This window comes from Perna viridis, chromosome 14, assembly GCF_037379345.1.
Source record: "Perna viridis isolate PV_CMFRI_1.1 ecotype Kerala chromosome 14, ASM3737934v1, whole genome shotgun sequence".
In the NCBI taxonomy this organism is placed as follows: Eukaryota; Metazoa; Mollusca; class Bivalvia; order Mytilida; family Mytilidae; genus Perna; species Perna viridis.
The window spans coordinates 24,736,745-24,754,853 of record NC_142458.1 but is presented as its reverse complement, the minus strand read 5'-3'; the positions used below and the strand labels follow the sequence as shown (position 1 = coordinate 24,754,853).

The 18,109-nt window shown below is 32.6% G+C and overlaps 1 protein-coding gene across 2 annotated transcripts in view; it reads right to left on the bottom strand.

Annotated features, from left to right (window-relative positions):
* Nucleotides 1-6,817: 6,817 nt before the first annotated feature.
* The window catches only part of LOC148598739 (tyrosine-protein kinase JAK2-like), a 44,305-nt gene continuing 33,013 nt past the window's right edge, over nt 6,818-18,109 (bottom strand). For both annotated transcript variants that reach the window (XM_088560055.1, XM_088560054.1), the window contains 6 exons: nt 15,586-15,994; nt 15,075-15,246; nt 14,503-14,627; nt 13,267-13,436; nt 12,334-12,615; nt 6,818-10,628 (listed from right to left, as the gene is read on the bottom strand). In XM_088560055.1, the coding sequence (XP_088416181.1) occupies nt 10,598-10,628; nt 12,334-12,615; nt 13,267-13,436; nt 14,503-14,627; nt 15,075-15,246; nt 15,586-15,994 (1,189 nt within the window). In that variant the 3' untranslated portion in view covers nt 6,818-10,597. The remainder of the gene's footprint in view (nt 10,629-12,333; nt 12,616-13,266; nt 13,437-14,502; nt 14,628-15,074; nt 15,247-15,585; nt 15,995-18,109) is intronic.

Below are 18,109 nucleotides of genomic sequence, written 5' to 3'. Positions count from 1 at the left end.
TTTAGACATATATTATTTGTTTTTGTTTGTGCTGCCATATCATGATTCGACGATCCGATACCCAATAGGTTTGCTGGTTTGCAGCTTGCTTTAGACTTTATACATATAAATATCTATATACCTGTATATGAGCGTGTGTATATGTGGTATGTCTATCAACTTGTAGCCCAATGTTTCAGCTTTACAATGGTGTCAAGATCGTGAATGTTGCGGTAACACCTAGGGTTTTGGGGTTAAATGAAATAATGTACCACTACCCAAAAGACAAATTGCTTAGATTTACATATATTTCAATATCGAACCCTTAGAGTATTTATGCTTCATAAATTAAATGGTTTAATGGTAGGTTTTGTTTTGTATCATCATAATCAATACTTCTACTTCTGGGGTTCTTTTGGTGACTCATTGCTCAACTGAAACGTTTCAAATCAGTTATTATTGGAAAGATAATTTAATTTTCTACTGAAATAAACTACGAAAAACTAATTTTCAAGAAAGGTTTTTGAAAATATTAAAGGAATTACCCCTACCACCTAGACAATTAGTCTCGGTATCAAATAGAATTCCCATTCCCAGTACACCAAAACTGTAAAACTTATATTTTAGTGATTAAGATAATGATGTACCAAATATACCCGATTAATGCGGACGTAAGGTTTTCATTTTATTGTACTCATAAATGCTAGCTGTTATTGTAACTTTCTTGGTACCATTGCAAAGGTGCCATTACAAATCTAAGATATTTGGCTACATGATGATTCCTATATCTATTTAGTTTCTTCACATATACTCTTCATGGGAAGCGAAGACGCTCGAACAAAGAGTCAATCGAATCTAGCCTTTTTGACTCAGTTGGTAGAAATATAGGCTTATACAGAAAAAGAGTCCAATAATATTCTTCTGCGATAAATTGATTCGGTAATAGGATGTATATAAATGCTCCTGAAAATCACCATAATATTGATGAGTGGAGGGGTGCACGGCCGACAAAAGTTCCAAGAACAATGTAAAATGTTATTTCTTTCATCAATGAGACCGCAAACACGGCTGTCGTGTGTTGTAGGGTTTACGTCTTTTTAAAATAATTTAAATGACCTGCATTGCGTAAAAATAAAAAAAGAATTATTAAGGTAATACCATTTTTTTTATGATAGGGACACCGGCGTTCAAACCACTTTTTCAGTACAATTTATAACAGGAAAGTAAGCAAATGAAAAACAAAATATATGTGCCATGTCTCAATTAAGGCCATCGGGTATAGCATGCTATAACTTAAACCTAGCAAAGTAACGTATCAAGAAATGATTTGCTTCTTTTAAGGTTATTACATAGCAATAATACAAAAATATCAAATAACTAATTGAAAATCAATAATGTTATAACGTGGTACAATCTTGACATTACAGAGTAAATACATGGCGCACTCCCAATCAGAACCAGGCGATAGACGTTATGGATTTGTTTTTAGAAATGACGTTAGCCATGGTTTTGCCCGAATCGTTGCAATGGCCACTTCTAAAAATGGTAAACTAATTATATGTGACCACAACAAAAAGGAACTAGTTTTGGTTGATGGAGATTTTAAGATTGAGAAAAGACGTATTCTTGATGAATCACCAAATGACATCACTGTTAGCGACTACTATGATAAAGCTTCTATTGCAGTAAAGAACAAGGCGTCTCTGTTGAAAATAGATCTTGATAGATTTGACAATCACATATATATCCCTTTCCCATGTACATTTGAAAGTGTGTCAGTAATAAAGGATCGCCTGTATTTTCTTAATGGTAATCGAAAAGCAATTCTAAAATGCACAAGGTGAGGTTAAATATACAGATCGGTATTTCAATTCGCTTGTTTTGTTTTTTGTTTCGGAAAACTAGGACACTTTGTTTCAAAATATCTAACGAGTATTTAATATTTGAAAAAATACAGTACTTAGAAAGAAAGGAAAAAGAAATCACATTTTTTTACAGTTTTAATATATTGTAGTTCTAAGAAAAACAAATGTTTCCTTTTTCAAATGAAGAAAGGTATACAGCATAAATATGAAAAAAAATCAACACGTGACAATGCGTTCGTCACTTATAGACACTACACTGAAAAACCATTATTCGATTTACATTTAAATTGAAGAAACTTTCTAAAATGAAAGTCAGTATTGAAAAATTGTTCTTTTGTAATTCGAGTTGAAGCCCAGCTTCATATAGATAAATCAAACTGACTAAGTTATATAATGCGAAAAGAAAATATCAAACGGAAAATGTACGTAAAATAAATATTGTTATCGTATGAATAATTTGGCTTAAGGTAAAGGGAAACTAGCTATTGTCATTTTTCTCCAAAATTTATGAGTTGACCATATATTGAAGACTATGAAGTATGTTCGTACTTATCGTACTAATGCAGGCGGTGTCTACACAAGAATACGTACAAAAAATTCCCTTATTAATAATCTATTGTCAACGAGAGGTTCAATACACCTAATGGACGATGATGGTGTTAATGTCAACTGTTCTGAACGTGATGTCCCATGGATAAATACAGGAACTGACATTGTCATTCAAGATAAAGACAATGTCTACATTACTGATGACAACGTTGTTCGGATGACAAAGGCAGGGGAAATTGATTTTCCTTTCCATACCAATCATGGAATAAGGCGACCAACCGCTTTATGTGAGAACTGTCGTAAGCTGTATGTTGCTAATGATTCGGGAAGATCAGTAAAGATTTTTGAAGTTGTGTAGTTTTAATAATATAATGAGCAGATTCTTTTAATAGCTGATTGTGACCTTTCTCTATTATTGATATGTATAATACGAACTGTAATATTTTTTATGCAATGAATGTGGTATCATATTTATAACTTTTAAAAACAATTGTATTTAATACTTATTAATTTGGTAATATTTTTGTACATCTTTCATGGAAACGAAACAGGAATACCATAGTTTAAGCAAATCAGAATAACATCGTCATCGTCAAAAACTACATTTAGCATGATATACTTAATATGAAGAAGTAGTTTTATTAGTAAAATAAAGGGTATATTGTTGATATTTTGTAAATGTAAAAAAAATGCAATATAAACCTATACACCTTGACTCGGTTGCTCAACTTGTCGTTAAGATAATGCTTTCTTTAAAAAATTACATTGGCTCTTTATAATTAAAGTGTCGTGTTGTTAAATATGTTATTCAAATTTCAAATAAAATTAACATATCGTTATATCACCAAAATAATTTGAAAAAAGTCTAACGTAGCAGGTACCTCACCATTAAATCAGTTAACGATTGGTTAAGAAACACCATTGTGGCCATATTTCAGTCGTTGCTGATGCTACAAAGGCAATGATGTGCTTTGAATACCGTAATTGCCATTTGCCCAACTAAATTGAAGATTTAAAAAAGAAATACAGGTTCGGCCAGGATTCTCCAGATCAAAAATTATAAGGGGACAGTTTCTAGGGCCATAGACAATATGACAAACACACTGTTGCAGTAAAATTAGATATGATTGTCCAGTGGCCTACAACTGTTTAGGCAGAAATCAAATTAAATATGGATTTCACGCCCAAGGAGATTTCCAGGATGCAATCGGTTGTATTGGAGATTCAAAGATCAACTGAAATATGAGGCATCATTAATAAACAGAAAAGATTATTTCAGTGTTAATTTGCTAGTTGAGCGTTATAATAAAGTTACACGTTTAACATTTTGCCAAAAAGGCTTATCGATAATCAAATCATTAATTTGCGAGCATATCAATTATTTTGCTGAACATAGTATTAAAATATAGTCCTTATGTTACAGTAATATATAATGATTTGTGAAAGAAAGTAAGTTAGATATACCTGCGAAAATAATATACACATGCAATAAACGACATTTCTTCATTTAAAAAGGATAAAACCAATTACCAATATAATTCTACCTTACATTTAACATGCTTCATGATTTGCAACAAAGTTAAAAAATGAATAGAAAATTTATACCTTAAAAATTATATTTGGCAAAAGAAGAAAAATATGATGCAGTCACTTTGAGTCTAGGATAGAATTTATCACGACAAAGATGATATTTGATAAATACAAAATATAAACCAGAAAAAATTGAAAACTCTCTTTAAAATATCCTTTATCTTTACTTACAATCTCTCTACATCTATAATTGACCCGTTTCTAAGAATTACTTTCCCTTTTCTTATCATGTCTATTTTACATTTAATCATGATTGTCTGAACTTCTTTTCAACTGTAAAGTATGCAAAACTATCATATATTTGTAAGTAATTTCCCAAGATTGTGGCAGACTGACTTGTGTGTATACATAAATCCTTTATTTTAAACTCATTAAGCCTATGCAATTAACTAGAAACCAACCATAAAAACGACTTGCTGATGGTGTGTTAGATACGCATGCCGCCTTTTGATCTCCAGATCATCAGTACAGATTTGAAATGAGCCAAATGAAGACGCAAAGAGTGATTGACAGGACATTTGGAGTAGGGGAAAGAAAATTCAAGTTTTTTCTTTCTGATATGTCGAAACGAATGTTGTAAACATAACATGTAAAAGCCATAGAAAACATCATTTAAATTACGTATTTGATTTTTAAATAAAAAGCCACTTTTGATAGAATGGCACTACAACAAACACGATAAAGCAGGTACAACCACTCATAAACTCATTTTACATATAGGTCATACTTATTTATATCAGCTAAGATGTTTTAACCTATTTCAAAAGAAGTCTTTGAAATATTTTTAATTTATATTAGGATGAAACCAGCGGAAGTCAGCATAATAATTGGAGCATGTGCTACCTTATGCAACATGGCATTTATGAGAAAATAACCTTTATTCAGTGATGATATTCTGCTCATTTGCTTTTGTTACTTTGTATGTATGATTTTATTTACTTTATGTTCTTTGTTGTGTATGTCTGTTTTCATGTCTGGTCTTTATCCCTGGATTACATTCTTTTGATTACCGCTATAACATTGGTTCCCTTGATTACTCATTCTGCACACGAACACATTAGAAGATGTACCTATTTATCAACAAGACAAGACAATGGAAACATCTGAGACCACATATCAATTAATTGTTTTTAATATAGATTTCCTCATTGATTTATTGCTATTTTCAACATGAATTTTAACTTTTGTGATCGGGGGATTGATGTTTTGGCCGGAAAAAGTTCAAGAGTGACATTACAGATTTTTTTTTCTCACAATATGATTATCAAAAATTATATTACATGGGGAACCTTCGATATATTATTGTTTATTAACGATAACCTATGGGTTATCAGAGTAATGATTTTTTTTTTGGCAAATTGACCTTTGTGCTGATGTGACCGCGGATTTACCTATTATGACGCATTAGCATGCAAATGCTATTTAATCACCACCGGTATATTCACGCCGCAAAGAGAGAAGGGGGTTAGCGCGCTGTAAAACCTAGATTTAACCTAGTATATCGTTTGAAATGCCTGTACCAGGTCAGGATTCTTGCAGAACCAGCTGCTCCGGTGGTGTAATACCTATTTTGCCATATGTTTTGGACTTGACTATTGGTCGGATTTGTACTAAGTAATTTTGTTACAATTTTATTACAATGTTTATAGAATTTCTCAATAATTTATGGGCATTTTCAAATACATTTTAAATAATGATAATCAAAATAATCAGTTTCATCAAAAAATTTTTAAGTACATGTAAAAGAGAAAAGTATTCTGATACTTTGGCGGGATTTATCGAAATTTATTACCCAGGAAACATGCTTTAATTCAGTATATATATACATAATGTAACAAGTGAGTTTATCTCTTCTCGACATACCAAGATATACATTGTATTTATCAAACCTGGCTGATTAAGATCATTCCCTCTACATATCAAAATATACAGTGTATTTACCAAACCTGATTAAGATTATTCAAGCTACACATAGAAACAAAACAATAATTATCATATTCAAGGACGCTTACCTTACCGGTGCACCTGGTCCATGCTCCCAGTTTTTAGTGGAGTCCGAGTTGCTCATTTGCTTTTGTTACTTTGTATGTATGATTTTAGTTACTTTATGTTCTTTTTTGTGTATGTCTGTTTTCCATGTCGGGTCTTTGTTACATTCTTTTGATTACCGCTATAACCTTGGTTCCCTTGATTACTCTTTCAATATCATCATAATTTTATCTTAATTTAATTGCTGAGTCTGTGAAGGAGATATTGGAATTCATGTAGCGAACTTGCCATTTTGCAAATATCCTTTGTTTGCCTTACTGGACGTTGTATAAGGATTTTTTTTTATCAAGAAAGGAGATACAAAACTTAGAAAACAAAAGTAGGAATACAGGACAATACAACAATGGGTAACCATAGAGACAACACATCATAAACAAATTTTACAGCACACAAGAACAAAAAAGTACACAGAAGAACGAACAACACAAACACAGTTGAAACCAGAGTGAACTATGGTGCTTTGGACGATGAGCAATTCCTGATTCTTTCAAGACACCTTCCATGTAGCTTGTTGACAGTTCAGTGAAAGCGGAAATAATTACATGTCAAATGATGGTCATTAGTCATATTCAACACGGACACTCTTTGATGTTCATTACTTTCAAATCCACATGTTTAATTTGTTTGTTTGTTTGTTTGTTGGGGTTTAACGTCCGAGCAGCAATATTTCATCTATATTCAGACGATGTTTAATATGTCGGACATATCTACATTGAAAAAGTCTGACAGACCGACAAACAGAAAGTACATGTATCATTTATACCCTAAACAAGAAAAAATGAAGATAATCATTATTATTTTTTTATTTAAAACAGTTCATTGAATTTTTTTGAATAATACAGCGAGAATTTAAATTACAATATACTCTATCCTCCGATACAGATTGAATGACACAATTTACATCTTTTAAACAAGTAACTTTATATTTAACAATGATAAGAGGTGCAGCATTTTGTCCATTTTCAGCTCTTCCATATCTCGTTCAGATCATTGAAAACCACAACAACTATATTTCCTTCAGTATAATAGAAATTTTCTTATATGACATGCATCAAAGCTGTGGTAAAATAGTAATAAACAAATATGATGATATGACAGTTGACATCATAGATAACTTTTACCTCTTTTATCAACATCCAAAACAAAATTTTGCATTTAATCAAAACAGTTGCCGTGTCATTCAACACATAATGTCTTTTCAAAAATATGTTAAACTACTACTATTAGAATTTAAATAAATCACGGAAAATCCATTACAACAGGCTTGCCACTTATCTCTATGCCTTAATCCCAGGCTATTGCTCAGGGTTAGAAAAAATACAAAATTAACGGCCTGTCTGTGGTTGAACAATGATAAAATAGTGGTAGAACAATGATGAAATAGACTTTATGTGATTTATTTCTAAAGCAAATTTAATAAGAATTATTACAGAAAATTACTTAATGAGTATATACACTGTACCATGACCAATATCATTAATAAACCAACCTGCAGATCATAGACAATCCCAAAAAAGGGAGGGGACAATACCCCTTTTTATCAAGTTTATGTTGTAAAATTTTAGTTGATTTTACATGTATATGTATAGAAAACCTCTAGAAACCTCTGGAGCCCCCATTTCCTTAGCAATATAGAGTCCCTTCTTTCGGAATTTCTGAATCTGCCACTGCTAGCAGAGTTCTCATTGGGATTCAGGAAGTACACTGTACTTGACATTTACAGTGCTAATGATCATTTACCTTCTATTAGCACTATAGTTTACTTCATGGTACACATGGATAAAATTGATAAACAGGTTAAAAATCAAATAGGCACTTCCAGCAGTATCACATACACAAAATATGGAATAAAATCTACGATAAACAGCTCTCATATTTCCCTATGGGCAGGGGCAGATCAAGACACCACTTACTCTCCCAAATAGAATATTTTATTAATTTAATTAACATGGGAAAATGAGCAAATTATTCCCTGAAACCAACCTTTCTTTCCCATAACACATTTCTAGATCTGTCCCTGTATGTCTTTATATACATAAAGTATCTACTAATATCATTAAAAAATATGTGATAAAATGAAATGCATCACTGACAGAAAAATCAAGAATGGCACATTAATTATGACAAAAACTTATTTGAAGTCATGAAATTTATTAACCCACACATTTCATTAAAGCAGATACTATAAAATATTGGAGCAAAATTAACACAATATCAAAAATTATAATATTTCTATGGCAATGATTCCCAGAGAAAAAATGAGCTTTACTTTGTACTACTGTAACTTAGTAAGAATAAATTTCAATTTAATGGATGTGACAAAAACCAAGTCTCTTCAGACAATGATCATTGCATGCAATTACGCAACTGAACAATTTTTGTTGTGGAAAAAACAACAGATGTGAAGAAATAAGCTAAGCCAATGAAAATAGTAAAAACTTTGGTAAGATAAAAAAACAAATACTGTACTTCAAACCTTAAAGAATTAATCTTCAGAAGAATATGGATATTTGTATATATACAAATATCAATATATTTCTAAAGATTATCTCTTACTACTTCCAAATATATATATATTAAAATTTTAGAAGTAGGAATTTACTATTATATACTCTGATATGATAATGTGTGACAAAAGCTTGTTGTTAATACATGTACCTGTACATATATCATGAACGGAATACAAATGTACACCACTGTGTCAATGACAAGATATTTACAGTTCACTAATAACCATGATAATAGCTGCACTATGATATACCATGTAATGATAAATTTTCCCAGGATGTTAATTTTAGAGTACTTTAGAAGCCTGCCTAAAAACACCAAAATAAATTTTGCAAAATATATACTCTGGGTTTCAGTACTTAATACACAAATGAGCATCCAATTCAACAAAAATTAAAAAACGCAAGAAAATTTTGTATACCTTTTTGCCACACCGTCGCCAAAATAACCTGCCAAAAGATATGTATAATCTTGAACATGTTGAATAGTACTTGAAACTGCAATTCTTAATACTGATAAGAATATGATATGATCATAAGTTCTGAAGTAATTTGGTATTACATATTTTCCACCAAGTCCACATCGGAAAAGATATTTAACATTAAGAAACTCGGTGTAGTTAAATGACAATAAATTCACACTTCTTAAAGTCATACATTTCAATATATACAGATTGGTTGGTAGCCTTCCTTAAATAAACAATATTATAATAGAGATCACAAAATTATGTTGGATAAAAAAATGAATGTTGGTTTGTAATTTTCTGAAATGGTAATCAATTACATAGAAAGTACCAACGATTTTACAATATCTCTGTAATTAATTAGTTGATTTTTGGGAACTTCAAAATATGTTCTGAGTCATCCTCATTTGATTAAGAAAAACCCTGTTCTCTCTGACATCATGGAAAGTTTAACAGTCAATTAAAACGAAAAACAAACAGAAAATTGAACAGATAAAATTTACTCAGTGCCACCCATATTGTAGAAGCTGCCGTGCATGGTTTCTATGAATATTCTCTTATTTTAGGAGTTTGAGGTGTAGTTGACTTAACTACTTAAAGGCAATTTCAACCTTATATAGTGCGGTTTCTTAAATTCAATGATTTTGTGGACATCAAAAGAGGTAGTTATACAAAGCTATGAATACATACACAAAACAATACCTATCATATTTTCAGTTGCTTTATTGCTTTTAATAAATGAATATAACAATAACAATAAAAACTGCCTAATACATGTATGTAAACATTTTTAAGAGATACATGTGCTTTTCTTTCCTACTAATCTACCTACACAGTTGTGATTCTAGTGGGTCTTACAGCCAGGAACACCCTTTCTGTTGGAAATTTAAAAAAAAAAAATTGTAGAATTTTGGCAAAAGCCTTAACCCCCCCTTTTTTAAGAGCTCCTCTGAAACCACCTTTCAACATCTCTGGATCCACCCATGTATTGCTATAAAATGTCTGTAGATTCAGTCAAGTTAACATATTCATTAGTATCATTTTTTTTTTGGTTTTAAAAACATTAAGTGATTTAAAGTGTTAAACAATTTTGCAATAACTTGTCCATCTGGAAAAATACTACATTTACAATATCTGATCTTACAGAGTTGAGCTTGCATATAATGTCATACTGGATTTGTCATTGTTTCACATATCATAGAAAATGATGCATTTATTATTATTATTATTTATTATTTATTATTATTTTAATCGTTAGTAAAACTGATGACACAGAATACCTGACATCAGCCTCTTCCATTTGCCACAAGCCCTGTTATCAGGACTGCAATTATGTTTTTGGTAACAAGCTGCCAACATTATTTGAATCTGAGTGTGACATCAGTCCTATCCTTCCTGATTGCTACAAGTTTATACACATTTGGAATCAGGATCAAACATACAGTAATTCATATCATTCTATTATATATATATATATTCCAATATATTTTTTCTGCTACATGTAAACATGAATGATGGCCTGGTGATTCATCATGATATATATGTAGGTGGATGGAGATCTAAGCCTAAGATGTGCAGCTTTATCCACTTCCAATCAATGTACTTCCTGGTTTGACAGATATGACCTATAAATAGAAATTTTAGTCATAACCACAGGGCATGATTATAACTGAATCAAAATTTAAACTACATGTATCCTACAATCAATAAATTAAATATAAAATTTTACATTTACACAAGTCTGTTTCATAATTTCCAGAGTTGGCCTTGAAATTGCCATTTCTTTGTTAAATATGTCTTTGGACTAATGCCCAGATTTATAAATTCAATACTTCTGGAATTACTCTTTGTATAATACCAGTTACTTTTCCCAAATATGGTTACATGCAAGTGTATGGCATGTCAATGCTTATGTTTTCTACACTCAGTGAAATATGATACTAATTTTATTTGTACAAACCCAGTAAAAAATCATCTCTTTACAAAGCTATTCTTCATTACAAATTATTTGTGTCAAAATGTTTTCTAGGAATATTAAATGCATTGAAGTAGCAGTCTTTATAAAAATCAAACAAAAGGTGATTCATGCATGTTAAAAACCCACTGATTCCAGTTTTATTTCTTGTTCAGAAACAGTTATTGATCACACAACCAGTCTAGCTTCTCATTTGGTTGTTGCGCTTTTAGATAAAAATCATAGATTGTACATTAAATATGCACTTTGGAAGAGTTATTGTTCTTGATTTGGCTTCATTTGGCTGATTTCAGTGGGAGATGAATGTATGATTTTCATAATAGTGCAGATCTGAATGAAAAAACAACTGTTGTTATGTGAAAGAATAGCATATGTAGACTGAAAAAAGCATTGTTTGGTGGGGTTTTCTTAACCATGAATTACTTCACCATTGGTAGTGTCTGAATTTTATATGGACTTGTACTTAAGCAAACAAAAGTTAAAAGTTGATTTTTCCTACAAAAATAAATGATACCAAGTTCCAAAAAAATCAAAAGGGGTAAACTCCTACAAAATTTAGTTCATAAAATCTTGATAATATGCACAATAACATGTCCAAACTACCTACTAAGTTTTATGAAATTTGGTGCAGTACTTTTCCATGCTTTGCCTTTACAAAAGTGTGACAGACAGAAGGACGGACACGGTAAAAACAATAGCTCCATACATGGCCAGCAATATCAACTGAGCATTTATTGGGATGTTTATTTTCTTGTGATAAATAAAATATTGTTGTAATTAAAAATCATACAAAATGTTAAGATATCTGTATTAACTAGATATTGAAAATACTTTAATGCACATTTAATTACAAATGATAAAAATGCAAAATTAAATGCACATAATCATTTGTTAATACCACAGTATGAATGGCTGTGTTCACTTGTAGCAACACTTAAGTTTTAGCACTGTGATTTACAAAATTATCTGTATTACGTTGTTACTAAGGGAAAATTTGCTGAAGAGTTTAATATCTTAATCTTGAAGATAGAAGCAAAAAACATTTTGTCTGTTTTAAATCACTCTGACCCAAACATTATACTCTAACATAAATGGAAATAAATAGTTTGGTATGATGTATGTGAAAGATAAGTATTTTAACATGGTGAGAAAAAAAATCTTGGTCAAGTGAAATCTTCCAAGTTTATGGGCTTGGAAGATTTCTTCAGATCAAAATATTAATATCAAAGAATCATCCCCTATACAATATCCAAGATAGGTTAATATCCTGTACTTTACCATGAAGCATTGTGGTGTTTCAGGGTGAGAATATTAAAGGACTAGTTTTTATTACAGATTAAATAGTAACAACTCACTGAAACTTCTTGACGAGATCAGAGAATTTGGGTCTGTGTTTTGACTCTTGTTTCCAACAATCTTGCATCAGACTGTAGATGTGATCAGGGCACCCTTCCACCCTTTGTAATGTACATCCTTTTTCCTGTATAAATGCTGCCACTTTATCCATGTGTACTTCACCTGTCTGACAAATATTGGGGTCGTCACCATGGGAGAAAATTTCCCACATTACAATGCCATAACTCCAGATATCTGATCCTATTGAAAGTTTTCTTGTCTTAAGAAACTCTGGTGAACACCTTAAAAATCAGATAAAAAACTAATTCAGTATTATCATCTAATTAGAGAAGGAAACGATCACATGTAAAAATAATTGCCATCCATAGCCATATATCTACACCCTGGGTTAAACTCTGTAATGTATAAATCCCAGTTCTCTTGTAAAATCAGATATGGATATATGATCAAGTGCCTGAAATATCTGTTTCTGTTTTTTTTGTATTTATTATTTTGGTTATTTCAGATTCTTTGTTTTGTTTGACTCTTTACCCTGTCTGGTCTTTGTTTTGTGTGTCTGTTTTCCCTGTCTAGTCTTTATCCTTGTATTATATCATTTTTTTTTAATTTCTGTTTGAATATTGGTTCCCTCCATATCAAACTAACGTACAAACTTTCAATAAAGTTTGACTTCTTGTTACAGAGGATTTCATCAATGCAGTCCTTGTGAGGGATAGATAGACAACATTAAACAAAGGCCATTACTTAGAAACTCTGTTGCAGGTTACACACAAACAAAATCATTGGATTTATATGTGACATGTGGACTGGTGGTAATCAATTCACTAAATTAAACTTGTTAAAAGACAAGCCGAAGTGGTAAGAAAATCCCTAGGATTGTATTTCAGCCAATTACACATCACCAGCTGGCTACAGTCCATCAATAAACTCACCAGGAAACATTGAATGACTTTGAAGCAGATCTTATGTAATAAGTCTTCTCCATTAGAATCTTTGACAATCCAAAATCTGATATCTTTGTTTCCAGATTTTTGGTCAGTAGTATATTTCTGGCTGCTAAGTCACAGTGGATTATATTCATACCCGCCAAATATTCCATTCCCTAAGAAATAACATAAAACAAATATGAATTTACCATGAAAACTGTCTAAATAATACCTCGATTAATCAAAATGGATCAAAGACAGACATGGCTGAATTTCAATAAACAGGGAGTAGATGTCTGACAAGCCAGAAATCAAATCCCACAATATGGGACCCATACCTGATGCTGAATACAAAAATGTTAAGAGGCTATGATTAGTAGTTGCTGAGAAAAGCCTTACATAAATAATTTTCCCACCCACCTGCCTGACCGACATTCACATACTATAATCTGAGTTTTGCACAGCTAATCAAGCATTTGACCTTTGTGAACCTATTACTTATTTAAACAAAACAAACCTTCAACCTGAGAAGTTCAGATATGTTTCACTGAAATTAGTAGAAGATAATAATTTTCATTTTTTGGGGGTTCAATTTGTCATCATCCTCTCATGTTCAATTAGGCTGGTGTTTCTAGAAAAACAGATGATACCTTCCCTACCAGTGCACCTGGTCCATACTACCAGTTTCTGGAGGATTCCTAGTAGCTCTTTTCTTTTAACATGTATTGTCTTCCTGTTCCTGTTTAAGGGTTTTGTCCCTTGGCTTTTCAGCTTCTGATTCTGCTCTAACAATCGTTGCTATTACAGTATCAGAGTTTGTCAATTCATGCATCATCTGGATACTTTGTTTAAATTGATTTGTAATGAGCTGAGCTTCCTCACTAGTTGTCTGTTTGTTGTCTGTTTGGTTTTTTTTTAATTATTTTGTATAAACTGAATTGGTACAGTGATGTAACTTCAATTGGTCTGCAGTCCACATCTTAAATAATCCCAAACTAAATAACATTTTTGATTAAAGATCAAATCTTAGATTGGACTCAAATCCATTACAAATCATATTATAATTATTGTTTATCATTTTGACCAATTTATGCTTACAAAACAAAATTTGGCACAATTTATGCTTGTCAGAAACTGCTTTATTGTCCACGAGGCATAACTTCTCCCCAAGTTGGTTGTATTTTATAACTTGAACAATCCTTAAATCATCATTACCTACCATAAAGTATTTCTATAACTTACCTGAGCAATACCCAAGCAGAACTTCATCAACTGTTTCTGCTCCACAGGATTTTTTTCAAGTTGACGTGTCTTTAAATATTTCACCAAATCACCATTCTCAACCAGCTCCATCACCATCAAAACATCTGAAAACAAGATACTGCTAAAACATGTCCTGACAACCCTTTTCACATACATATACATTACGAAATCATAACATAACAAGAGGCTCCCGCGAGCCATACTACTTGTCCTTTTTTTTTTTACATTAAACAGTTTTTAATTTGCAGTTTCTATTAATCTTCCACTGTTTTCACAATGAAAAATTACTAATTACAGTCCCGTTACTTTTTAACACATATATCACATATGTAAATCAAAAAACTTGTTCTGTTTCATTATAAAAAAGCCAAATATCAGTATAAAATGGCATCCATAACCAATACTTAAGGAGGCACTACACGGGTAATTTATTTTCTCTCTAGCAGTATCATGCCTTTTTAAAGGAAGTCATTAGCTGTATTCAATTCTTAAATTACAAAACTGACTGCTAAATTTAACAATAATAAGACAAAAAACATTAATGTTCTCACCTGTTCGACAAAAGCCATGTAACTTGACAATACCAGGATGTGAAAGCTTTACTAAAATATTCACTTCTGTTTCAATATCATTAGAATCTTCCTTAAATTTTTTAATGGCTACATCTATTACTTCACCATCTTTATTTTTCCATCTTCCTTTGAACACTTGGCCAAAATTACCCTACAAAAGACCGATAGAAAACTTATATGAATTTACAAAAAAATTAACTGAAGTATAACAATCAAAAGTTAGGAGAAAATGTTGTTTTTTTTTTTTTTTATTCTGGCACAACTTTTAAATATCCTTGTCAAACTTCTTTGAACAGTTGACCAGCATAAGTCAATCAAGTCATTACTCCATTTATCTGGTACTATGTACAACTTCAAATCATTTCCTAACTACCTACAAAACACCATGAAGGGGCAGTATTTTCTGAGGAGTGAAGCTTACAAAAATTGATGGACAGACAGACGGATGGGGCAAAAATAAAGTGAGGGAAACAGAAATACAGTTACTTACATCACCAAGCCTATCTTCACTACTGTATTTAATGGTTTTCTTGTCTAACAAGTAATCAATTGGAACAGGAGGTAATGGTCCTAGGCTTTGTATTTTTGATGAACAATTTGCCTCCATTTGAGTTAATGGCCCTTCATTGGTTCTAACTGGTAAGCTTTTTGCTTGGGCTGTTGTAACTGAAATAAGTTCTGGAGTCGTTTCCCCTTGAATATGAAGTGATTTTCCTTCTTTAATGGAAGACTTTTCTTCCATTGTTTTGTCATTTTGCACACTTTTTTCTGAAGAGTTATCACCCTTTGTAGTGTCTTTCTGTTCTTTAGATCTGCTTTGCCCCAATCCTGTTTCATTCTGTGAATTTGAAGTGACTTCTTGCTTTCTTTGTGTCTCCTTCTGTATATAAACTAGCTCACTAAAACATATATAATATCAATTAGTTTCACAAAAACCATGTCTCCCCTCATGGCAAATTAAACCAGAAAAATAAAAGATTGAGTTGATCTAATTTAATATCACTATAATACAGAAACATTGCAAGTTTTCAAAGTGAAAACCTGCCAAACCTCAAGATAGGTAAATATATATCAGTGTAATGGGAGAGCATTCTTTGACTCGCAAAATTATACTCTACAACCAAGGATCAAACCCTAGACTGCTTGGTGACAAGCCAGCGACAAACCGATTTGGCTAAAGAATTAATCCTTTAGCCAAGTCAATTAACTGGCTATTTGAATCTCACCGAAGCTACTACAACACAGGTAAGCTGTCCTGCCACACCAGTATGTGGCTACATTTTAAGCATATACCCAAGTAACAAACTTAGCTTGTATGGCTCAAAGCATTGTCAGATAAAAGTTTGAAACAAAAAGAGATGTGTACAGAGTGCCAACCCTAAAATTCAAACTAACAATGAACAGAAACTGAAAGAATTACTTAACCAAGGTCTCAAACATAAATAAAAAGTTACATGCATAGTCCTGCTAGAAATACTCCCATACATACAGGGAGTCAGACAGCAACCAAAATCACTTACAACTCAATCCCCATCTATTTAAAAGCCATATACAAAATTTGAACTCAATCGATCAATTGGAAGTTGATGATAATTGTGGAAACATATAGATGGGCTGACAGATGGAAGGATGGACAGAGAGATAGAAGGATGGACTGGCAGAGAGGATGGACAGATTGAGATGGAAGGATGGGCTGAGAGACAGAAGGATGGGCTGGCAGAGAGAAGGATGGACACACAGATGGAAGGATGGGCAGAGAGATAGAAAGATGGGCTTACAGAGAGAAGGGTGGGCTGACAGAGAGAAACATGTGCTGAGAGATGGAAGGATGGACTGACAAAGAGAAGAATGGACAGACAGAGAGAAGGATGGGCTGACAGAGTGAAGGATGGGCTGACATATAGAAGGATGGACAGACACAGAGAATGATGGACAGACAAATAAAAGGATGGGCTGACAGAGAGAAGGATGGACTGAGAAATAGAAGGATGGGCTGACATATAGAAGGATGGACAGTCAGAGAAGGACGGCTAGACAAATAAAAGGATGGGCTGACAGAGAGAAGGATGGGCTCAGAGATAGAAGGATGGGCTGACAGACAGAACAATGGACTGACAGATAGAAGGATGGACTGACAGAGAGAAGGATGGACGGACAGAGAGAAGGATGGACGGACAGAGAGAAGGATGGGCTGACAGAGAGAAGGATGGGCTGAGAGATAGAAGGATGGTATGACAGAGTGAAGGATGGGCTGACATATAGAAGGATGGACAGACAGAGAGAAGGATGGACAGACAAATAAAAGGATGGGCTGACAGAAAAATTAAAAGATGGGCTGACAGAGAGAAGGATGGGCTGAGAGATAGAAGGATGGGCTGACAGATAGGAGGATGAACAGACAGTCAAGGTGATTCTAATATATTTAAGGCTAGAAATAACTAATTCCACTTCCCATAGGCTTCTATGCAAATTTCACAATATTCCATGGCTTCTCTGGACTTTACCTTAACTTTAACCTGCAGAGGACTATATATCAACATGATTCTACATATGTCAGCTCACAATCCTCAGAATGGCATGTGGGGTTAGCAGACTTGCAGTGCAGTACTGGTCACCGGAAGTGAAGTGTCTATAAATAGCATGGGAAATCCCAGTGTTTTCACAAGATAGGGGTATATTTAGAAATCATTATGGTGATTAGGCTTCGCATCACAAGAAGCAAAATGCACCTATAAAATGTACAGAAATGTTTTTCCTTTCAGAAACTGTTTAAATTTTTTAAATGAGATGAGAACTTTTTTGACAGCACTATGAGGAACAGAGATAATTTCTGCGTAGGACTATTTTTGCGTACGTTCCAAATGCTCATTGGTTGAATTGGTGGTCTGTAACCTATACCTTCCACTTGCTGAGTAGGTAATAGATCAACTGAATTATTAGGAATATGATGTCCAACCTAGTCAAAAATCGTACACATGCTACAAACCAACCAGGGGAAGAAGCATGCCAAATTT